The 25,441-nt window shown below is 39.1% G+C and overlaps 1 protein-coding gene and 1 long non-coding RNA gene across 3 annotated transcripts in view; one reads left to right on the top strand and one right to left on the bottom strand.

Annotated features, from left to right (window-relative positions):
- Positions 1-890: 890 nt before the first annotated feature.
- PIK3R1 (phosphoinositide-3-kinase regulatory subunit 1) overlaps positions 891-25,441 on the top strand; it is a 51,278-nt gene continuing 26,727 nt past the window's right edge. The window contains exon 1 of one of the 2 annotated variants that reach the window (XM_057405470.1): positions 891-1,706. In XM_057405470.1, the coding sequence (XP_057261453.1) occupies positions 1,373-1,706 (334 nt within the window). In that variant the 5' untranslated portion in view covers positions 891-1,372. Of the gene's footprint in view, positions 1,707-24,526; positions 24,963-25,441 lie in introns of those variants that run through there. The other variant, XM_057405471.1, reaches the window with a different exon arrangement.
- On the bottom strand, positions 1,535-21,630 carry LOC130597180 (uncharacterized). The gene is made up of 2 exons (XR_008971689.1): positions 21,482-21,630; positions 1,535-1,673 (listed from the first exon to the last, which is right to left on the bottom strand). It is a non-coding gene; the product is annotated as an uncharacterized LOC130597180 (long non-coding RNA).

Raw genomic sequence — 25,441 nt, 5'->3', positions numbered from 1 at the left:
GTTCCCATTGTAGCATTTCAGATTATGATTGGGCTTGTCTTTTTAAGTAGGTGAGAATTAGTGACAGTTTAAATAACGTTTAGGAAGACTTTCACTGTTCTATATGTCTTTAAGCCACTGTTTTCTAAATTTTTTTTTAGTCGTATTTTTCCTTTTTATTTTATGGTCGGGCAACCTTGAGTCAAATGTTCAGGCCTGTGTTCTCTTGCCTTCAGTGTAATTTAAGCATACACCCTGATACTTCCCTCCTGCTAGTGCTGCTTAGGTGGTCGGGGTGTGCCCATTTCAGTTGCTGATTGTTTGTCTACTGTTACACCATAAACACATTTAAAAACATCAGGAAGATGGGGGAATGGGGAAGACACTCTTTTTAAGAAAAAATAAATATGGTACTCATGCAAGCATTTTGGACTTCTGGGTTCTCCTGCAGGTCATGAAAATACCGTCCCTCCAATAGGTTTTCGGAATATAGGCTTTGGGATGGGGGATTGTTACCCATCCTCACCTTCTGCATAAGCAGCAGTGGTGCTTATTCTGAATAACCCAGTTGGGAGGGTCTGCGCTAATTACAGTGAGCTCCTCCTCTTTCCTGGGAGACCTCTTGTGGGGAAAAGTGGTCATGTGTCTTCGCGGAGATAAGATCTTCCTGCCAGGTTAGATACTGCACTGGAGGGATAGCTCCAGGGTTTAGCCCTCACTCTGAGGCTTCAGTAGCCATAAGCCATATTGCAGGAGTGCAAATCTGATTCAAGTAATTGGGCATATATCCTTTCTAAAGGCACAAGCGCTAGCTGGCAGATTTTTTTTGTGAAGCTGCTTTATTTTATTGTTATTTAGGGCTCTTCTTTGAGGCAGAACCTCTTCCAGGGTTGCAAAAAGCTTCTCATAAGTTGAAAATTGAGTTCAAGACAATTTGAAACCATTTCACCAGTTTTCTCTTCTCTTTCCAGGCAAGGCATATGTGGAGAGTTCAGTGGCAGAATATTTAAGGTATGTGGGCAATCTGTGGCAAGTCCATCTAAGAAGGTGTGACCGGCTACAAGAATCAGCTGACCTTGAGTACGGAGACTCAGAAGTGCCAGCAAGACCAGAAAAGGAACTGACTGGAAGAATATTGCTATACATAGAAGAAGTGGTTCACATACTTCTGCAACAATCATTGACTTAGAATAAATACATCAGTAAAAACATCAGTAGTGAAATGACAGATTCTGGTGCTCTTTGATTTTCTGGTGGATTTTATTACTTGGACATTGCTATTGACATTTTTACTATCCCAGTTAATAAATCTTGAATCTCTCTGTACATAAAAATATAACTGGACAATTGCATTTTGATACTTTAAGTTTTTAATGTTAGATAATTTGCCAAGATGAGTGCCGAAGGATATCAATACAGAGCTTTATATGACTACAGAAAAGAGCGAGAAGAAGACATTGACTTGCACTTAGGAGATATATTAACTGTGAATAAAGGTACCTTACTAGCACTTGGATTCAGTGAAGGGGAAGAAGCAAAGCCTGAGGAAATTGGCTGGTTGAATGGCTTTAATGAAACCACAGGGGAGAGGGGGGATTTCCCAGGAACTTACGTAGAGTACATTGGAAGAAAAAAAATATCCCCCCCAACTCCGAAGCCTCGTCCTCCTCGACCCCTTCCTGTAGCACCAAGTCCTGCAAAAGTTGAAGCCGAAAGTGAGCAACAAGGTCAGTACTGTTCTCAGAAGGTGTGTGTTCGTGTCCCCATGTTTTTCAAACATTTTTGTTTCATGCACTTGTCTGACTTTACATTTTTGTGTTTGACACCTGCTGGTCAGCTTTTTTAATGCGTGGCTCATCAGTCAATTAAGAATTGTTTCTACTTCATACTAATTATCTCACACACATTGTAATTTAATGTGCTTTGTCTCAGGCACCACAGAGATCGTACATCTCACAGGTTGGAAAGTATGCTTATAATTCACAACTGTAAAGACTTAAATGGAGAATAAGCATTTATTTTAGGTTTCTGAGAAGCTGATGGAAGCATTTCCTTCTGTGGTTCATCAAACTCACTATTGAGATACTTCTTGGTGAATCTGACAGTATGAATGTTCCTATCATAAACCTCTTGCTAATAACAAAAAATATGCCCTTTGTTATGGAGGTTAACTTGTGGCATTTAAAGGTAAGACCGGGTATTTAAAAATGAACAATGGAATCGCGATAAAGAGAAAATCAGACTGATAAAGAGAAAATCAGATTCAAAATTTTTGGACAGTAGGGCATGCAGTAGAAAAAACGAAGATATTTCCTTTGTTTAAACATATATTGCTTTCTAATCCTCAGAATTTGATAGAACTCTTCTGTTAATAGAAGAGTCTTCCCTGGGAGAAGCATTTCTAGGTTGATGAGGGCTTGATAAAAAGTTAAATCTGAACTGGCATATGAAGCAGTGTCTTTAAGCATGCAAGAATTGCCTGTAAGTGTCTAATGTCTGGGTGTACAGTGATGATAGAATGAAGGTGGAGGCAGATGGGGATGTAGGTTTACTGTCCCTGCTTCTTAAGTCCTCAGCCTCTAGTCTTAAGTCTCATGGTTTCACATTAGATTAATTCTGAAAATGGGTTATTTGCTTTTTAAAGGAAACACTGTTACTTCTTTGATCATTCCTTGTATATTAGTATGTTCCATTAAGTAACATTGACTTTTTTTCTTAAACCAGAGATGTTTGCCTCCATTGTATGTAACTGCAGAATAAATGTGGCTATTTGGATAGACACCTCAATGCTGCTTTGCGAGGCAGATGGTGAAAGAAAATGGTGTTCTTTACATGAGCATGCTGTGGTGAAGTAACCAGCATCCCAGGCTTTGATGCTTTTACTGCTTCAAATGTAAAAGTAGTGTTTTGTAACTTGCTTGGGCTCTGTACTCGTACTTGCTTGATACTCCACAGCTCCACACTGTGAGCTGGCCACAGCACTGTGCTGGGAAATCCTGGTGTTAATCTTGAAGTTTTCAAGCGTGCCCCAGAGCTGTGTTTGTAACCAACATTTATGTGAGTTTCAGCTGCTGGGAGTTACTCTGGGAAATTCTGCTACAGATCTGGGGAGCCTTGCTTACATGTAGACGTTTCTACTTCTCTGGGATGAGACACTGCCCCCAGTCCTTAGTGACTAGATCTCTCCTAAACTGAAATTGCCTCTAGGCAGAGTACTGTTTATATACAACATGTTTATTTTTAATAGTTTGGGACTGTGGGGATTTGAAACAAGAAAATGTGTTAATTCGACTGGCAATCGAAGTCTACACACATGATCATACCATGCTCTGAAATGTTTAAGAATCAGCTTACAATCCAGCCTTGGTTTTTTTTCTGACAAAAAAAAAAAAAAAAATTAGCTAAGTTCATATAACTCCTTTTGAATTAAAGATTTTAAGGTTCATGCAAAAGGATAGGCACCCTCAGTAATACCCTAGGATTAGAGCCCCCTCAACTGGATTGGAGGAAATATTGACATTGGAACTCCAAATAGTTCAAGAGTTAGGTTTAATTACTTTTAAAGTAATGTATGTTTACTTAAAACATACATAACTGGTCTCTTTACATATCTTTTTACTTTACAGTAAAAAGGCAGAGAGTGCTCTAAAACTTAGAAGCAAATTTGGGAAATATTGCACCAAAAGAGCATTATAAAAAACAAAGGTGATACTTGTAAGTAAGCAGAATGATACAGAATGATACCTAGGGTGAAAAGAGAGGTGCGACTGGAAATACATTTTGGACAAAGAATAATGTAGCAATGTACGTTTCACTTTCAAGATGGCTTCATTATATTTGTATATAAGATTTGGTGCAGGGAATAGGACAGTTAATATTGTCCAGCAGCCAACATAATGGGCAGTGGGCCAGAAGATTCTTCCCAGGATGACACTTCTCTCTACACCCCTAGAGTATATTTCAAATAAATTAATGCCTAGTATGAAACTTGCATGACCAAATGCAGTCAAGTTTACATTTTTCAGTACTTCATGATTTGAAACTGCTGTAAATCAAAATGACAAATTAATGGCTAACTGGAAGCAGACTTCTTAAATGTACCTCAGTTATTTGTAATCCATTTAGTTCTTCATTCTGTGAAGAGTCAATTCTGAATGTACCCCTGTTGTGTGTATGTTGAATGAGAATATCAGAAACTTAATTTGAGATTCTATGAATTCTTTTAATTTAATCAATACATAGATTTATTTATAAGAAAATACTTAGGAACCATTGCAATACTTTTTAATACTGAATGATTTCTTCTGAATGCATTTTTTTTTTGCCTGGCTTTGATAAGCTTCAGCACTTGCTCATCAATGTCCAGATTGTTTTGTATTAGATCAAATTTGAAATGTTTAGGCACAGTGTTGCCAGTATTCATAATGCTGCAGTACTCATATGCAATTAATCATAGGCATCTGAACAGGCTCTGCAGTCAATGAGGCTAGTAACATGGGCAGGATTGCTCATCAGGCCATTATCGTATGCAATCACACTCTTACTTACAAATAGGTAGCTCTTTACATGTTAAAAGCAGATTTGAGACAGAATAAAACTGCCAGTGGTTTCAAGTTCTAGTAAAACCTTTATTTATTTGTTACAACACTTAGGTGAGATTTTTCCCCAGATTTTTCCCCAGACCCATTCAAATTTCCAGAGCTATCAGTCAAGATCAGTACTGGAGTTCCTTGACTAAAATTTTAAGACTGTTGCTTTTTGCTTGTCTTACCCTTACCCATGTCGATACAGAACTAGATTTAGTCTGAATTTGTGTTGGGGGGGGGGGGGGGGGGTGGTGTGAATTTTTTTTTTGTGGTCTGTTTTTTTGTGTGTTTTGTTTTTTGTTTTTGTTTTTAATTGTATTTAATCTGAGAAGATACAAAAGGAAATGGGATACAAGTGCCCCGGGAATTCTAGTGCCCCAGGAAGCAGTTTCAGGCCTGGCACACGTCAAAGCTATGGCAAGGCAGATTTAATTCCTCTTGCTGGTGTGAAGCTCTCACTGGCCCAACCTATCTTTTCCCCAGTTTTCTTCTCCCACCAGGCAAGGGTGACTGACTGCTGCTAGAAGGGTCAAGGCACTTGCAAGAGTGGAGACCCAGAATTGGGTAATCTTTATGCCCTTCACTAAACATAAGTTTGTGTGAACCAGTAAAGATCTTGGTTTTTTTCCTTGAAATGCTATTTTTAAATTAGAGCTACATAGAGCTTGTTCCTCTCATTTATCCCTGTCTCAACCAGTTCTTTGAAAATGAAAAGTGCGTAAGCTGTACTGAGTCCAGCTGAGTTTTGTGCACTTTAATTCAGCTGATCTGATACAGCTGCATATATTCAGAGTTGGTTCATATGGTATTCTTTCTCTACATAGTTTGTGAAAGCTGATCTTAAGCAGACTTTAGAGCATAAAGCTTTGCTTGATCAACAGAAACACTTTCAGATTTAACTTGGAATGCTAAATTCCCACTTGGAAATGAAGGACAGACTGCAGAAGGGCAGACCAGATCTTTATATGAATAATTTGTGTGTTTTGATGTTTTGGAGCTTCCTGCAACTTCCTGTGTAACTTGAAAGGGTTGTGTATGTGGAACTTTGTGCCATTTTTCTGGTTTAAAGCCTGAAAATAGTCCAAAGCTCTTCCTTGTTGTGATCAAACTGTAACATAGATTCTCTTAAAAACCAACAAGCAAGCAAAAAATCCTGGAAGACCTTTCCTTAGACTTTCTTCTAGAACAGATTCAGATCAGCAGATGAGACAAAGATAATGACACAAAACATTTGGAAACTCTTCCTTTCAGGGACCAGGTTATGCAATGTTTGACAAAGATCCAAACTGACAGCATAAAACTGTTTGTGCATGTTTGAACTGAATATGGAGTAGGATTTGTTTCTTTAATTTTGCTATAAAGCCAGTACAGTGATTGCATTTCTGAAAATTACTTACACTTGTAAATTAGGGGACATAAGACTGAGTGGAATGCAGTGAGCCTGGAGCCTCCGTTGAGAAGAAAACAGTCATCATCTCTCCCGATTTAGGCAAATGGAAAAAGGAAATTATGGGGTGAAGCAATGAGTCACTATCTCATTTGGTAAATGTATGTGCCATTCAAGCCAGAACCCTTGGATTAATTGTAAAAACCCCAGGTTGAACATAAGCCTTTGTCCTGCTGCAGTTGAGAAGTTCATGACTACAGGGCAGTTATGACAAGTGGGTTGCTTCTGACTTTAACGAAAAAATGGGTTAGGCTCCTGCCAGAGAGCCTTGCCAGCTGCTTGTGGCTATGTTACTTGCTGTACCGGTCAAATTTCTAGCTGCCAGATGAAAACTAAAGTTCTTGCCACTTGCTTTATAACTGTTGAAAACAAAGATATTTTCAAGATGCAGTAAAGTGAGCCAGAGCGTTTTTTTTTCACAGTGGTAAAATCAGGATGGTAGTTACTGAAAAAGTCTTTGTATGCACCACAGAGAGCACAGGGATATGCTTGCAAGTACTAGTACGAATTGCACATTTACAGCGGACCTGGGCAAGTTCATGGTTGATGTGTGGCCCCACCTGCTGGTAGAAGAGGAGGAAGGAAGCATGAGGGAGGAAGGAACTTCAAACCTAGCAGCTTCCAGGTTGTGTTTTAATCGTCGCAGAAGAATAAAAGAGAGGACTTCTTTAAAAAAATATTTTAATGGACCAATTGATATTTCTGTGAAAAATGTATTAATTGGGGCATACAGACCCCTCTTTTGATCCTCCGAGATGGCCTCAGACCTGAAAAGGCTTGTATAGCTGAAATGCATCTTTTTTATTCCAGGTGTATCAATTAGTCTAAAAAATTACTACCTTTTGTTACGCATATTGTTTTAAGAAGCTGAAAGAATAAGACAGTTCTATTTTGATGCTGGAAGAAATATTTTTCTGGCTTGGTATCACACTGATTGTAATATGCCTTTGTATAGTTACAGCAGTGGCATTATGTTGAGTGACTTTTCTTACCTTTCTTTAGTCTTCTGTAATACTGTTAATACCACTTGCTGACATGAATGTTCCTGAGGCAGACTTAAAACAAGGCAAAGGTGAAGTAGCCTGCTCCTCTCCTTTGGAATCATCTTGAATCTGTTCCTTTAGCTATGATCCAGGAACATCTGAAAAAAAACACAGGTTAGCAAATAGTTCTTACTTAGGTTTGCATATGATAACATTATTTTCTGAGTTTCAGCAACGCATGGTCCTAACTATTTGCCAAGAATGTATCACTCTGCACCCCAAGCAAATAACCATGCCTGCTTAAATAGTTGTGTGATGCCATATAGCCATCCAGATTTTCTTATCTGAAAGAACACAGTCTTGTAACTGCAGCTGGCTGTGCACTCTTTCACATCTGTGTCTTGCTCCAAAGCCGCTTTCTGTGATGAACATCCATGAAATCAAACTGAAGGCTAGAATACAAAGAGCTGCTTTATTTTCATAGCTAAGAATGAAAAGGGGAGTTACAGGATTTTAAAGAAATATTTATTTTAGCTGGAGAAGGATTTTAAGTCCTGAGAAAACTTTGGTGAAAGTCTAGGTACTTCAGAGAATTTAAAGGGAATTTTTTGCTTTAAAAAGAGTAATATTTGTGGTTAATACATGCTAACTTGCTTTTATGCTTTCAGCAAAATGTATGTCTGAAAGACCGTCCCATTTTGTGGTTTCATTAATAGGAGGGGTTTTTTTGTGGGTTTTTTTTTAGCTATTACTTTTTTGGTTTTTTTGCACTTTCCTATAGAAAAGCCTCCATCCTTGGACATTGCCTGTAGTCTTTTGGTAAAGTGTTATCAGGTGTAACTTTTTATACTAACTTTACTGCTTTTTGTTCAGTCTTTTAGGAATGCTGTATACAGCAGTCCACAAGAATAGCACCAAAATGCTATTCTTTATTTTCACATACTGATCTACTTTGTAAGAGTTTTTGTGTAAGACTGCATTTAAAAATAATTATCTAAGCTGATGGTTTTTCAGCAAAAAATCCCACAGATTCTCAGGACAGAGTTTCAAAACCACACTACTGCCTTGAGTTAGGGAAAGATTTAATTGTGTATGTTTTCCTGCGCTTTAAAAATATCCTTTAAGACTATCTTGTACTTCAGAACTGCTATGTAAACTATGACATGAATGATGAAAAAGGTCTTTAACAGTTCAGTTAGCTGTCAGATAGTTTGCTTGTATAATCTGCTAGATCGGTTTGTATACACTTGGCATCATATGCTGCGTTAGAGCATTTCCCAGAGGTTGATGCCTGAGAGATTCTTCACTACAGATTGTGGATGTAGGGGGCAAGAAGTGAGATCTACCCTTGGCGGGGCTGAACATGCCAGTTTCATCTGTGCTGGAAGATCACTCTGTGGTGTCCTGGATGGGAAGATGCTCCTGAAAAAGGCAGACCTGCTTCAGGAATTGCATTACTTCTGGTCCACTCAGCTTCCAGAAGCTCTTCAGCAGCTATTGTATTTTTCAGTAAACAGGCCAGGCGCAGATGATGCTGATTTTTCCCTATGGCTTCTTTGCCTTTGTTTTGTTTTGTTTTTAGATTGAGTTTCTGTATAAAGTTCTGTATTCTAAGTTTTAATGCTTCCTTCTAAAAAAACACAGACACTTAAAAATGTAAAGATACTGGCCAAATGCCAGACTATTCCACTTAAACACATCAGGTTGATGTAATTGAAAGAGTCTCTTCCCTCCTTTTTCTTCCTCTTGGGATCAGATACGTTAGATGAGGCATGTTCAAGCACTTTTGTGCCATTGCCTCCTGCTCACCAGCTGGGAAGGAAGGGAGACTAGTGCAACCTGAAATCTGTAGTCCGAGGAGGGATTGTACCTCCCACAAAGCATGGCTGCACCAGGTTTTTATGTTGTATTTACAGATATATTGGTGTAATTTATTTGTTGGGTTTGGGAGAGAAAACTTTAGTGCTGGCACCAATTGGTTCCTAGATCTCCTCATCCAACTGGGACAAGATTAGTGGGTAGCAGATAATCACGGAGGATTATTCTTGGTGAAGAAACTTTTAAATGATATCAGACATGGCAGATCCGTATTTCAAGGTGTGCTATGGCTTCTCCAGCAGACTGTCTCAAATGGGAAGTCTTAATTCAAAGTTACCTTTTAATTTCCAAGCTCTCTTCCTTCCTAAGCTGTTTTTGGGTGGAGGTAGACCAAAGTGCTTAAATTAGTGGTTCCATTCACTAGTTTCCTAATTATGGACTGTGGTAGATAAGGCTGCACAGTTGTGTCTGGTTTTGTTATCTTTTTATCCAGGAACATTCCAGAAATGTCCAGTTAAGGACAAGGATTTGCAGTCCTTTTCTTACTTGCATGGGGTGTTCAACCCTGCGACCACACATTCCAGTCGTCTAGTGCTAATTTGCAATTTTTCATGTGCTGCGCTTGGATGGAGATGCAAAAATGTCTGTTGTGTTTATGAATTTAGCCTCGAATTGTCTCCTCGCTGAGATATTCCTGCTTGGCATAGGTGAGGGGTGACGGAGGCCATGGCAAAACCTTCCATCACATTCCTCTTTCCTTCTAAGTGACTGGTTCACGCTTGAGGGGCACCTGCCCTGCTGTGGTCTGCAATGGGCTGTGAGGCTCCAGGACACCATGTGCAGTGGGAGTGCAATCTGTTCTCCTGGTCTTCCCGTCTCCACCAGTGGGAGGGTCTTCTGTTGAGGGGTCAACACTCTTTAAGAGCAACTCTGAAACAGGATACTCTTGGCTGACAAGGCTTTGTGCCTCTTACTGTAGTAAAGTCTTTCACTCTTCATTTGATATTACACTGTTTTCAAATTAGCCATTCCCTTGACATTTTGAAGCAAGTTATTTTGGGTACTTTGGTGTCGAATCTGTACAGATGTTGGAGTATAATTTAGAATCTGTTCTTGCCGGTTTAAATCTAGTCCCATTGTTCTGAAGCCAGAATAGCATGGCTAGTTGTTAGCCTACATAAGCAATTTTCTCATGGAGAGAAAGATTTAGGGACACCTTTAGCTCCAGAGCAAGCCAGTTCTGAGAATAAAGGGTTTTTATAGTCGTCATTGCAATTGGCCTGGTCAATAAAGAAAGTGTTAGGAAAGTATATGCAAAACAGCAAGTAACAAAAACTTCATCTCAAATATCTAGAAATAAAGGACCTCTCTTCACTCGGTGAGGGGTCCTTATGGGCACAGAGGGATGAATGTTTGAATTCTCTTTGCTGTGCTGTATTTATAATTTATTACCATTGGTTGAAAGATTAGTGTGCATTCCTCACCACTTTCATGTTTTTCTAACTTCCTCTTGGGTCAAATTTAGTGCTGACAACTCCATCACCCTTCTGGTAGTCGGAGTAAGCTGCAGTCCCTTATGTGAAGTGAGAGACTTTGACAATCCTGTTATTATCAGCACACTTTTGGGGAGGGGGGGGTTAGAAAATCAGTTGTTTAAGTATGTTTATTACAGAGTGACTAGCATGAAGTTTTGCTTCTTTAGCCAGTTTCCTGCCTTTTGGGAGAACTCTGTCTGCTAGAGAAACGTTGGGCACTTTTCTGTTCTGTGTAATGCTAGTCACTGCTTTGGACTATTCTTGTAGTGATAAAGTCTCTTGTATCTTTAGTATTAAAACTTGGCACTGAAAAGGATAGTGGGCTTCCCCAGTGATTTAAGATGTAGGACTTTGAGTTGCATGTACAGTTTAGCAAAAAAGGGGAAGATGGTTACCAAGTGTTACGCTTTTTCTCCAGATGTTTCCTCTAAGACAAATATCTAGGGTAAGAATACACCAATAAGATGAGAATGGTTTTGGTTTTTTGGTTTTTTTTTTTTTTGTTGCTTTTCATTGTCTGTTTAAACAGCTAGTCAATCTAAAACTGGTAAATCATCTGGTAGTTGAGATGGGGCATGTCCATGCTTGTTAATGTGAGCTGCTCTCTTCTAAACAGATTATTAAAATGCATTATTCAAAATCCCTTTGTATGCAAACTAAAAATAAGATTATTTTAAAGTACTGATGTTCTTGAAAATATTATACATGATTGTTTTGTTGGGTTTTTTTTGTTTACTTGAAAGACTTGTTCATACAAGAAGCAGCAGGATCCTATTCTACTTTCCTGTAAATTGATGGCAAGATGCATTTTAACTTCAGAAGGAACAAGGTCAGACCTATAGTCAAGGTTTAGCAGCACTGGGGTAAATGCGCGTGATTATTACTCCCATTTCACTCAGGCAAAATTCCCATTGTCACTAGGGTTTGGAGCACAAATGCTAGCTCTGTTCTAAAGAGATTCCAGTATATCAGTTGCATATAAAATGAACATGCATCAAAAACTACACAGGAAACACTGATGTAAAGAGTAGTGTCTGACTGTCCTTTCACAGATTTTGGAGACTCAGAAGGGAAACACTAGGGTCCTGGTCTAAGGCAGGGTAGAATTTTACTCAGTAATTCCTGTACAGAGCTCATAATTTCTGGATAGATTTAGGGCATGTTCCTAATTAGTCTAAAGTTCTCCCTTTAGTAGTCATGTAGATAAGTTTTTAGCCATTTGTATGTCCATTATATAGTAAGAATTGCAAATTTAGTGATAGGTGTATCTTCATTTGGGACACACACACACATTTTGTTGTTTTTGATGATAGCACTATAATTTTCACCAAGTTATTTTCTTCCACTGTATTCAGTCCTCTTAAGTTTGAAAAAATGCATTTGAAAAATTTGCCTAATGCTTCTAGATCCTTTGGCAAGGCTGTGTTCTTTTATTAGGACTGCCTGTTTTGGTAACTAATGTGATGGTAATGAGGGTTTCTTATAATTGAGGAAATTATATGGTGACAGTTGTAATTCTATATTCTGTTATTGTAACAGATTTCTACATTTATGATAAACACAGTTTTATTATCTTGATGTATGTGCATATATATACAGTAAATTGCACTCTATAGTAGGAGAACATTTTTAAGATTGCAAAACTATGCATCTAAAACTCGTATCTATATGTGTAAATGCACCTTCTTGTATTGTGTTCCACCTGATACAGTTTTTAATTACTCAGTCACCTGACCCCTTTTCCGGCTTATTCTTTTGTTCTTCATTGTGGTCTTCACTGAATGAGAATTGTTTCATTCTGGTTGTCTAGTTTGTAGTCTTAATACTTTTCTTTGCAGCCTTCAGATTCCTGTCTGGAAACAAGTTTCTTCATTGCCTCTTCTGTTTTTTTGAGTAATGCAGCTGATAACAGCTTCATGAAACTTCCTATTCACAAACACCAAGTCATCTTCAGGACACTGTTGTGAGCAAAGGTTGGATCATGATTCCTGTGAGGAATGAGGTAGACCGAAAAGACAGTTAGTATAATGACCGCTGGTTCAAGAGAGCTTAAGGTTAATCTCTTTGTAATAGGGGCATCATGTGGAAAAACGATTTAAAAAGCTGAATCTGGGGATGGAACTTAACTTAAAGAACTCTTAAGTCTTAACACTTAAATGTTCATTGAGATAACAAAAAACAGGAATGAGAATTGCATTAGGTTTGATAGTGCAAGACATTACTCATCTCAAGGAGTACTATCTGCTCATTACAGCTGGCTTCAGTTACAGAGTACCTGGTGTCCAAGAAAATTCCTTGCAAAACAGATCTTCCTGGCATACCTCTGCCTATACCATCCAGCTTCACCAGCTAGAATCCAAACATAAAAAGCTCAAAGCAAAAGCATTGCTAAAACGTGAGTGTACAGATTCAGCAGATGTTGTGACATAATTTAGTGTTCTCCCTTGTTTCGAGATTCTGAGAATTCATATTTTCAAGTTCTCAATACTTTCTTGTACATGTAAAGAATGTCTTGCAAGAGTAATATGCATTACAGGGGCATGCACATTCTATGTACCTTTTGGGTTAGGTTTTTATGGTGCGTCACTAGTAGTTTTGCATTTTTTTCACTGTATTGTGATTGTTATTCACAGTGCAAGTATTTGTGCAAATGAAGGCATGAAGTAATAAATTATAGTCCTTGAAACTTGATTTTAGTTTTCTAATGCCAGTCAGTAACTTGCTTACTGGAAGGATTTTGTGAAGATCTTCACTCTGCTACTTTTGTAACCATCTTTACCCTGCCATGCTGTAAAGCGCAACCTTATTTAATCAAAAGGTGTGGCAGTGCAACTTCATCCTACTGTGATAAACGTATTTTTTCTGCATTACTCTGTTGCTAACATCCCACGTTACATTTCTGTTTTGGGAAATACTGGTTTAGAAAGTGCAAATCAAGGTGGCCTCAGAGTAGATGATAGATGGTTAATGCGGGAGGTATGAAAAATATTCTTGACACCTGGCATGGTTATTCATTAACTTTCCAGATAAACTAAAAACACGGGAAGAGTGTTGTGCCATGGAAGAGTCTGGCACCAGACCTCTAGGTCAGATTGGAGAAATTGAAGGAGATGCTTACTTTAGATGAAGTTGTCTGCACAACCTTTGTGGTTTTTAGGTTCTTCATATTCTGTGTCTTGTAGGTTCTGATACATAAATTGCAGGGTCATTGGATTTGTAAGTACAAACGAGACACAGGAGTCTGAAGAACCATGGCATTTGGTCTTTGAAAACCCCGAGTGTGTGAATGCATGCTCCTATGAAAACCCCAAATTGCAAAAATCATTTGTAGTGGGCTAGAGAGGCATTTGACGGATTACGTGCAAGTACATACATGTGTGTTTCATTATTTGATTGCCTTAGGAGACTGGTATTTAAGTTGGCAGATCTACTTATTAAAAGCAAAGCTCTTTGGCTGGCAGGATTACAGTATGCCTGAAGGAGAAAGAGACCAAATACTGGGAGAAAGAGAATGTGTAATGTGCAGAAAACATGGGGAAGCTATAAAGCCAGTAGAAAAAAGTAGACTTAAATGTGGTTCCAATTTGTTCTGTTGGTTTCAGGTTGATAGCCATGCAGAAGTAAAAGCATGAAGTTCGCTCATTTCAGTATGAATTTAATGTTCTGGAAAATAGAGCTTTCTGTCACGTTAACTAAATTTGGTCACCTGTTTGCAGCCTGTCAAAAATCTTTAATCCATGCTTTTTTTCCTGACTCAAATGAAACCAACCAAAGCAGCTTGCTCAGAAATTTTATGAAGCACTGTCAGACTGTGGCATAAGTGGGCACTCTAACTGGCTCTGAAACTTTGTCCTTAGACTCGATTAGCTTGATGCAAGACCACAGTACTGACTCCCAGTATATGTTAAATTTCTGCATGTAATTTGGTGATATGTAGCTATTTGGGACAGGACCCAAACAAGAAAAAACCCAGAGCAAAACGAAGCCCAACCCAACCTTTATGTGTGTCAGTTTAGAACTAAACTACCCTACAAGGCTTTGGAAGCAACAGCCAAACAAGTTGAGTATGTGTGTTCAGAGAAGTCTGACTTCTAGCTTTGCACCTTCTTAGTCAAGCTGTGTCCCTTCACAGCCTCAGGCAGAACAGATTAGAACAGTCATTTGGTCACTGGCATTGGAATAACCAGCTGCCTTGCTCTGTCTCCTAAGGCTTCTCAGTTTGAGAGCAAGCTTTGAAACGTGGGAAGCTGATTGGTGTGTTGAAACACACACACAAAAAAAAAAAGAGAAGCAGAAGGGCAAGCTCCCCTGAGACATCAAGAAAAATGCTGTTTAAAAGTAACAATAATAAACAAAAAGCGTTTCTGTTAAAACAAGACTGAGATTTAGATGATTGCTTATACTGATCTCTCTAAAAGAGGCTATTAGGTGCACATTTACATGAAATATTATAACACTTTGGGAGGTGGCCAGCTCCTGTTTAGCAGTTCTGAGTCCTGCAAGAATTAGATGCCTGGCGGTAGCATAGCAGAGCTTGGGTGAGTTACACCAGTGTCAGCCAGCTGTCTGCTGCATCTACCATTTTTGAGGAGCTTTATCTTATGAAAGCCTCAATAAAATTCTCTGAAGATGCCACGGCTGACCTAATTAAAATACAAGTTCTTCCAGCTTCATGTGCAGATTTGGAAGGGTAAAATTAGAAGGACAGATAGGTTAAAAGATGCTTATTCTGATGTAGCAGGCAGTTCATGTGAACTACAGTCAAAACTGGAGAGTCATAAGCCAAAAAATCAGGTCAGTTTAAAATTAATGCATTCCTCTTCCTTCTGCTCTCAACAGGGAACTGTTTTTTGGAAGAATTCTCCATCAGGGAGTCAAATGAGACATCCTTTCACTTCTTGGCATGGCCCACATTTAAATAAATAAATAAATTCCTTTACAAAGGTAAAATGAAACAAGAAAGAGGTGTTCCCTTCTGGTAGGGTCAAATAAAAGTTAACTCTGGTTCTTTGTTTTGGCAAGACGACCAAGAGATTTCTCTGGAGCACAATAAAAAAATTGACAGGTAAAGCTTCCCTTTTTTTATTTCCCTCTCTCCTCCCCCTCCCCAGTAGGATAGCAGGAAAACAATTAGGATATACCTGGCCTTTTGACAGAATAGCAGCCAATTCCCAGTCCTTGCTGGCTAGCATGGGAGAAGGCTTTTTCCTTCCAGCCAGCAACTTTTCAGCCTTGCAAACCTCCACCCATTTCTTAGTGAGTCATAGCTGGAAGACCTTTTCACATGTTTGGTCACATCTTGTGCAAGTCAGGGATGTATTTTTACTTCTTTTATTGCATCCTATAATCAACTTTCTGAAACAACGGAGTGTCTGTAGCTTTAAGCTCTGTTTGTACATATGTGGAAACAGAAATAGATGTATAGATAGGTAGTGCCATTATATTTTCAGGTATGGATGGGTTAGTTAGAAGACTAGCTTATTTTCTTGGCAGGAGCAGGATGGTGGAAAAACTCTGAGGTTCTTTATGTGTGTGACCTGTAGAAGCTCTGTGCATTTGCAGCACTTAAATATTCAACAGATCAGTATTTCTTGGCTTCAACAGATTAGTATTTCTTGGCATGCTCATTTATACATTCAGTACTCCCCTAAGCTCAGAGGCAGTCAACTTGAGCATTGATCCTGGTCCCCATTAGTTTTCTACAGGGAAGTCGGAGAACATCAACAGCGTTTCCCCCTGTGCTGGAGTAGGCCAGTGTAGGGCAGCTGCTTGGCAGAGGCAAGAAAGAGAAGCAGCAGATCAGAGTGCTTCTTGCTCTCCTTTTGAGGCTCTGTAGAGGACATAAAAAGACCTTCTGCCTTGCTGCCTTCTTCTCTGTAATAACAGCTTTCTCTTTTTCACCTGAGTTAAAAATCACGTGGAAGCATGCACTGCATGTTTCAAGAAGGACGCATTTTTCTTTGTTTTAGACCCCATAGAACTCTTTAACACTGTGGGGTTGCAGGAGGTTGCAAAAGGATTTCTCCAGGTTGAAGTGCTTAGAATTATGTATAGGTTTTCTCAAAGAGAGGCTTTGCCTCTTGCTTTTAGTCTTTTTACAAATACATACTTCCAGTGGAGGCTAAAATCCTATTCCCTACCTCCTTATCCTGACATCAGTTAATCTTTGGCTTGCTGATGGTAATGTAAAATCATAGCCAGTTTTCTATGCTAGCTTTTCATTATGACCATCTTTGTTGCTATTTTCCTTTTTTTTTTTTTTTTTACACACTTCCTATAAACAGATTTTGCACTATATGAATTTCCACAACACAATGTGCTATACAGTACACAAATGAAGGTCTTTGTCCGGTCACAGTTAGCCAGCCAGTTGAGACCCTGACTGCTTTGCAAAGGTCCATGAAATTCATTCACCATTTTAACTGCTAAGGTCTAAATTAGAGTTACTTCAGCAATGGAGTGTGAGCAAACAGTGGTTTATGGAAGAGAGGTCTTTAAGTTCAAGCATTAAGCACATGTACTTCATATTCTGTGATGTGCTTTTTGTATAGCTTAATGGTTGAGATACATTGGGATGAGAAATCAACACTGACATTACTGTGCAGAGAAGTCTTGCTAGGTGTATGATGCAGTTAAAAAAATTGTACTACATACAGACTTAGAGGGTTTTTTTTTCCTTATTTGAAATTAAAGATGATGGTGGGATTAACTCTGTTAATCCAGTTCAGGAATTTCCTAATAATGTTCTTTCTATGTATGTCAGATCAGCCATGGTTTAATGGTCCTTAAGGATTAACCCAGTTTTACTTTCTTGCAAGACTGCCTTTCAGCATTGCTGTATTTCTGTTGCTACAGCTAGAGCCCTCAGCTATGGGGATTTTTCTCTCGCAATTTTTTTTTTTTTTTTTTTTTTTTTTTTTAGGAGGAGGACAAAGACTTGATTTGAAATACATTAGTTTCCGGAATAAAAAAGTCTTCTGATGCTGGATTGCTATTGCCATTGTTTGCATTTTTCTTTTCTGGGTGACTGCTTTAAACTCATTATTTATAACTTTCTGTGTACTTACAAATGTTTTCCATAATTCCCAAAAGATGAAGGAGCTGTTTTTGGCTTTTATCTGCCAGCAGCCCTGCCAGTACTTATATGTAAATCTTCCAGATCTAAACAACGTGACTTCTCAAGCACTGTAATACACTATCTTTTTTTTTGCAGTAGTGAAGAGCTTATTTTTTTCCTTTAGATTGCTTGTCTGTGGATAGTTTGAGGGGGATTGTTGCCATTTTTAATCCCATTAGTTCCTCCACAGTAAAAAGGTATCAAAACAAAGTATTATTGCAGAGCAAAACAACATGCTGTCCTGAATTTTTATGTATTACAATGACTGAATAAAAAGAAAATGATTTAAAATGTGCTTCTCAAGCCAAGTGAACTGGCCTTGCATTAGAAACATCTTCATAGTAAAAATAAAAGGAAACAGGGATGTTTTACAAGGTGGGACAGGTCATTGTGGAGAGAGTTTTGACATGCCCAGTATCTTACAGTGAACAGCCATCCAGCAGACCTATCTCAGTTACAAAGAGCAGATAATGCTGGAGCACCATTACTAACCATCATCATGGTTATATGGAAAGGGAGTTGAGGTTAGTAATCTCAGTAGGATAGTGCCAAACTAGTCAGAAGAAAATAAATGTCACTGCTTTTTAGATAAAAACTGTTCCACATAAGGAACTCTGTCTGTGAAGTTTTACCTTGTGGAAGTTACTGAAATCATCTCATCATGACTTTCCACTGGTTGGCCAGAACCAAAATTTTCAAGTGCCTCTTGAGGTGGACCTCATCATTCCTTCCCATGAAAGACAGGCAGCTGTTTCTCTCTGATGAAGATTGCCAGGAACAAATGAGTACTTATTTCCTTCCCTGTTTTGTAGGAAGAACTGAACTATATTTTATGAATTACTTTTGCATAGGAAGCTGAGTTGAAAAGAGATGATAAAAAAATCAGGTCTGAAGAGGAAAGTAAACAGGAGAATATGAGCCTATTGGACGACCTTGTGTCCTTTTACAATCTGGATAACATTCCAGGTAAAAAGAACCTCAGCTTTTCACCTCAGTTCTCTCCGTTGAGAGCACTAGGCTTTCTGTGCTGAAATGGACAGGGTAGTTTAATGGGAAAAGTGCTATGTCATTATGTGGAAAGAGGTGAAAGCAGGAACTGAAATTGCACGTGCAGCCTTAGTTCTTTGTTGCCTTAAGTTTTGAGTGCTTGACCTTGTGGTGTTGATGCTCTTTTAATGTAGTTTTTTTTATGTGTCTCTGTAGTATAGCCAGCATCAGACAGAGGAAGCTTTGCTGCTGATTCGTTGTAGAGTGCCTGTAGTAAAATACAATGTAAATGTATTAACTTGTATATAGTTTCTTTAAAATAAATTATGCTTTTATTAGAGTTCCACTGTTTTAACAAAAAAAAAAAAATAGAGTGCAGAAGTTAATATCATGGCTTTAATATCCTTGGGAAATATGAGGCAGAGTTTGTGGGAAGACAGCTGGCATCAATTCTAAGAGATTGCTTAGTTAATCATAAGACCTGTAAGGGAGGTTTTGTTTGTTGAGAACTATCACAGGTTTGTTCCGATTCTGATAAGGACTTCCAGGTACTGCTGCAATCTGGATGTTTAATGATAAGAATAACCCTGAAGGTTGCACTGAGAACCTGGTAAGTAGGTCACAAGATGTAGCTGCCAGTGGAACATGCAGTTTGTCCTCACACCTGTGTTATCCACACTACACGGTCTCATGTGTTCTTTCTTGATATAATGTGTGGTTTCATGTTAAACCACTGCCAGAAGCTGTAATGGTAAGTTTTTCACTGCCAGTTAGTATCTCTGAGGAGAATTGGGCAGAATTATTCAAGTTCTTGCAGAGCTTGGCTCTTTTCTAGCACTGGAGCAGTGATCCAGAAGGAGGAGAAGGGAATGTAACATGCAATGTTTTGCATTTCACTGGGTCCAGCTTCTTGGTTGACCCTGTCCTGTCCCTCCCTTGCTGTGACCTCTGTCATCATCCCCTTGCTTGTGGGGATGCAGTAAGTTGGTGCCTACACAACGTTTTACTTCTCATCTGTTGATATCTCTCTGACTGAAAACTGCTGGCAGGGAACCTGCAGGCATCACCAATACACACACAAAAAAATAGGTGTTGGCTCATTAAAATATTTTCTTTCTCTGTCCTCAGTCACACTCTGAGACCATGCTGGCTCATTCTATTTAGAGATATTAACCTGTTCTTTGGTTTAAAAAGATGCTCTTGGGGACTGTAAGAACACTGCTACCCGCTGTGTTTCTGAATGTCACACAGGGTTTGGGGTGATCCCTGAGAATGAGGGGTAAGAGGGAATTATGCCTCAGTCTGCCACCCCTGGGAAAAGCATGTGAAGCTTCTAGCCATGCCCAATGCTCTACACCGTGGAAAGGAGGTGAGGTGCACCTCTCCCAGACACTTGTAGTGTCAAAGCCGCAGTGCCAGCATCTTTGGGGTTCAGCTGCAGGGCTGTCTGTCTTGGGCCCCCTCTGCTCCTCAACTTACTGAGTGCCCTCCTCTGGTTAGAAACAGAAGGGCATCTTTTACCACATTCTTGCTTATTTCTTATTTTACTGTTTCTGCTTCTCTCACAGCTCTTTGAAAGAACAGTTGAATAACCAGGTGGTTTTCCCATCTTTCCTTTGTGTTCTGGGGAGAGGTTCTTTTGCAAAACAGTTCACGCATTATGTATGGCATTATAATGCAGTGTACTGCATGCCAGAATATTGAACATGGTTAATTTTCATAAGCCTTGCAATTTTTCTGCAGAACAGGCCTGCTCATTTCTCTAATTATGTTAATACTAATTGTAAATAGTTGCAGCCATTTCAAAACCTGAATTCAGAGTTCTGGTTTGAAAAGGAATATTGCAAAAGCTCACCCATAGAGGGAAGCAGAAGACTGTCTTTACAGCAGCCTTAACTACAGACTGCTTTTTAGAAATTATCTGTGCTTCAGTTGAAGCCAGCAAAGAACATCTGTTGTCTTAATTATAGCTCCTATTTCTAAGAAGTGTATTCTGTAGCAGATGAGAAAAGTGCCTGACAGCTCATAATTTATAAAGTTACGGCAGTCTAATCTGATAGAATATTATGTACAAAATTCCTTCTCTGTACAGACAGTATCACTTCCCTTTCAACAGATAATAGAAACAGGACTTCATGAAACATTAATAAGTGTGAAACATGATTAGGAGCCAGTATTAAAATTATTAAACTATTATAAAGGAATATAGTACTTGCACTATGTTGCTTGGTGATTTTATTTTTCTGCTTATGTGTGCAGCTAAGCTTCCTTAAAGCCAGACACTGTCTTCTTTTTTTTTCTTTGTTTTTCTGTCCGCGCTTTCATTTTGTCTTACCTAGAGGAATTGTTTGTTGATTAAGGCAGCAGCTCTGTGACAAAGATTCATTTTTGTGTCAGTGTACAGTAAAGAGACCCAGATTTCTTTTCAGAGAATTGGTACATTAGAAAGTCTGACTTTCTATACCAAATAAAAGCTTTATTCTGTCTCGTTCTGCCATCTGGATGATTTTCTTTGCCTGGACTTCTTTCTCTTCTGTTCCATAGTTGTTGCCCCTTATTCTGCTTAGCCCTGAGAGTGCAGGTGGTGCAACTTTATAAACAGGGTTGAAGAGAGGAATTAGTTCTCTGGGCCCCCTAAACTTCCTGCATGCTCACTGTGCACATGGTATTTTATCAATCAGATCATTGCCTGCATATATGTGGTGATAACCCTGGAAAGAATCTAGGCAAAGTATTTGACTTATCTCAGTTACAGGATTGATTTAGACAGACAACTATGTCTTTTTTAACATATGTGAAGCCAGAATAAAATGAAGTAACATTCAATTTATATTCTAACCCTCCTAGATGCAGTGGATTGGACTATAAATGGCACAATCAGAACATACGTACGCATTTGTCCTCCTGGAAAATGTTGCGCCTATCCTTATTAAGTGCCACATATGTTAAAACAAGTTGTGTACATGCTTCTACGAAGTCAGATTGAAATGCCCTGTTTCAAGCTTATATGCAATGTTGTCAGTACCTACCTCACTCAGAGGATTCTGGAGATGCTTTGTGTTTCGGGTGATACACTGGGACTGTCTGGACTTCAGAAGGTCATGCTGGTGAGAACTTCTGCTGGTCATCCTTTGGAATAAGCCCCTTGGAAAAGTTCTTATCATTCTCTGTTACTGGTGTAGGATCACAGCAGAAGTATAGATGCTTTAAAGAGCTATATGAAGCGTATTAACCGAGTACTGTTTATCCCTTAAGGTCAGATGTTGTCATTGAGATGCCCTAGGAATAATGTTTTGCTTTATCCAGGTGTTTCTCCATTGAAGATGAAGGGAAAAGAGTGACAGCTGGTGCGATAAACCATTTTTTTCAGTACAGATCTGTATTTCCTTCTGTGGCTAAAATCAGCAGTGTACTATTAACAGAGAACATCTGAATGCAGTTGTCACTTTGTCCTCTGGTTCATATCCAACACCTGCTGACCAGTGGAAGAAACAGGCTCTGCTGGCCACATAGAATTGAAGGATTTTAGAATTGGCAGCATTTCCATCCAGCTTCCCAGTTACACTCCAGTCACGTTAAGGTCACCAGCAGGCATCGTTTCCTTATTCCTTTTCATAGCTCTGGAGTCATTCATATCTCAGGAAATCTTGACTCACAGCCATTTTTCTGCCTCCATAAAAATGAGTTTCTTGTGAGCCCAAAAGGTGATAGTGTTGGTGGGCCAGAACACTTATTTTTCTAGTGCTGGTATAGTCTTCACATCTTCTCATTTCTCCTGGATCTAGTCTCCTCTGGCTGCCAAGGCTTCTGTGGTATTCTGAGTCCACAGTCTGCCTGATTGACGACATCTCATAAAAATAAAAGGCAAGTAATAGTAGACAGATTTATTAAGCCACTTGCAATGATGTGTCAGATTCACTGAACCTTAAATCTCTTTCATATTTTTCCATGAACAGTGTAGTCTTTTAAAATCTTTCTAATGTAACCAGTACCGGAGAAGGTGGTTGAGCCTGAACAGCTCTTCCTCCCGCTGTTTTCAGTGATGCTTCTGTTGCCAAACTAAATCTTCTAAGGGTAGAAGGGTCTGAGGAGCGATATTTTTCTCTTCTAGCATTTGCAGATTAATTTACTATTTCAGTCCTTGATTTGAGACATACTATGACATCAGTTTCTTTGTCATTGCTCTCACCTTCTTGTCTTTCATCCTTGCCCAGTGAAAACCTTTTGCTAATAGCAGTTGGGTAGTTCTGAACACTGTTCTTCTGATAAATGCTATTAGGCTCTTCAAAATTACAAATGCAAGGGCAACGGTTCTCAAATCTAAGAGTGAATTACTCTCTGGTATTTATTTGCAATACCAGACTTATCTTCTGTCTTGGTCTGGCATTAAACCTGAAGCACAGACCTCAATGGAAACTTTCTCTGTAGGGTCTGGGTTTTTTTTTTTTTACACTTTCACACTGCTCTGCTGAAAGTCTCTGTACGAACTTGCTGCTTCATAAGGCTATAAAGAAACATACACAGGGCCATGGAATGACCTTTCACTAAAAGCTAGGATTTTGTGTCAGTAAGAGTCGTTTCACTCAGCTGGGTTGTGAGACCTCTGTGGCCTTTCTTCCCAGCTGATGGAAGCAGGTGCTGAGAGGGTATCTGGCCCAACTGCCACTGCAGGGCCCTGCTGTCACCCATGGGGAGGCACCTCCTGGTGCTTCCCAGTGTGACAGGATCTGAACTCATGTTTCCACAGGCCTGTCTTTGATGTGTTCGCACTGCAGTCTCCTGAAGCACTTCTGTCTCTGCTCTGGGGGTCTCTAGCAGTCAGCACAGAGGAGCATGAGGGACTGCCTCAATTCATGCTGCCTTACAGGCAGGAAAGCCAAACTGCCCTTGTTACCAATGCACCTTCACTTGAAGCTGACACTGTATGTAATGACAAATGATTAAATTCAGCCATTAGGGATCCTTACTAAAATTCAGATTCTATTTTAAGTAAGATGGGTGAGAACAGAGCAACATTTTTTGAATTCGTTTCTCATATCTAGTAGAGTACACAACTGCTGACATAACAGGATTTCACTAAAGAAGGCAAGCTCCAAATTTCCTGGAGTTTTGAATGGCAAGCATCGACACATGGAACTTTGTGGACACCTCTTCATTGTCCACAGTTTGTGATGCATTGTGTACTGATGGTGCCACTGGCAAAAGTATTTTAGGTACTCAATCAGCCATTGTTTCAGTATAGTTTGCTGGCTAATCCTGTTGGAGGCATTGTCACAACTTGCTTGACAATGACCCTAACCACTGTGTTTCTTCTGTGTTAATTCATGTGCTTATGTTTATTATAGTTAATTCCAGTGCTGGTTAAACCATTCACATTTGGACATGCTGTATGACTTTCAAACAAGGATATGTGTAAATCTATGAATACATAATTCACTATGCTAGAGAATCCAGTTGCATGTATAAAGAGTAAATCTGCATACACATAAGCCAGTTGTGATCATCCTAAGACCTGAGCTCTCAAATATTAGGCTTTATGCAGAACTGTGTTGTCACTGAATGCAATATGTATGTGCAAACATAATGTAATTTCTGAACAAAAGAAGAACATGCACGGAGTAATCTTGACTCAAAGCTAAATTCCAGTTATGATACTATATAGTTCCTGTAAAATATTTAGAAATCAAACTGCTTTCTGTGGTATGTATTGTTACATTTTAAGTTGGGGGGGGGGGGGGGGGGGGGGGGTGGGGTGTTTTGTTTGTTTTTTGGGGGGGGGAGGTTGGTTTGAGGAATTTTTTTGTTTGGTGGGTTTGCTTTTTTTTTCATTTTCATTTTAATATTCATATTCATTCTGCTTCTAGCAGTAATGAAACATTTGGCTCAGAAGCCTCAGAAGCCAAATGCCAGTTTTAAGTTTCTGCTTGTCGTTGCCAGGTACTAACTCTAAAGTATCTCTTCTTACTGAGAACCCTTCCAGAAGGTGCAGCTGTGTGCTGGTTTCATCTTGCACTTTGTGGCTCTGTTGGCAACCTTTGAACATAGTATGCTCCTGTCTCTCACACACTGCCATTGCCTTAGCACTGTTCAGGCCTGTCTGTGTCAGGGAGAGGGAAGAGTTCATGATTGAAGCAAACCCTGGCTTGTGGTTCATCTCACTGGTTTTCACTGTGTCAAGGTAAAAATAAAGCCAGTGGAAAATTCAGCTTTTATCATGTGTCATCAGAAGCTTCCTTACTATCTGGAGACCCACTACCAGACTTGTGACTAGAAAGAAGACACGAAAACTGTGTTAAAGCTTTTCAGAACCGTAATATTTTGGAGAGTGTGGAATTTGAGAAAAATTACAGCAATTCGGGGGAAAAATGATTGCTTTACATGAAAAACTGATGCTGGATTTTAGCAAAGGGATCTACAAAGTTGCTCAGCTTATTAGGAGTGGATTTGGTTCACCAAACCTCCGTGCTATACTGCAGCATGCTTCAAAGCAAAAGATGTTTTTGAAATCAGGTAATAAATGCAGGTTGCATGTGAGCTTTTTTCACTTCTCTTTTATTAAAACTGATGTATCTGAAAAGTTTTCCTTTCCCTCTGTAGATCTTAAGATGCATGCTGAGTTTTATTCTGGAACACCTTATCTAGAATCAGGAGTTCTTCAAGGATAACTTGTATTCTGCCTCTGAGTGTCAAAGTGGGTGTTTTTTTTCCAAAATTAGGTGTAGTTTTGTTTGGTTTAGCCTCTGCCATTTGCTCATTTTGAAATTGAAGGGCACTGTTCCAAAATTGGGCTGTCTTCTGTGTAAGTGTTCTAAACTGGCTTCAGCTCTGTAAGTACTGCTAAGTCTTTTGTTTTCTGACGGATATGTGTTTCGTGGGGCCTTTAACTGAAGATAATTTTCTATTTTGTGCAAAATTTGGGAAGTTTAAAGTACAAATCAGTACGATGCTGTGAGTTAATTATATTGGAGATGGCGCAATAAGTAGGAAAT

Source organism: Pezoporus wallicus, unplaced genomic scaffold (assembly GCF_028554395.1).
Source record: "Pezoporus wallicus isolate ANWC-B61680 ecotype Strahan unplaced genomic scaffold, APGP_CSIRO_Pwel_v1 scaffold_2696, whole genome shotgun sequence".
Taxonomy (NCBI): domain Eukaryota; kingdom Metazoa; phylum Chordata; class Aves; order Psittaciformes; family Psittacidae; genus Pezoporus; species Pezoporus wallicus.
Note: the sequence above shows the minus strand (reverse complement) of the source record. Positions and strands in the feature narration are given on the sequence as shown.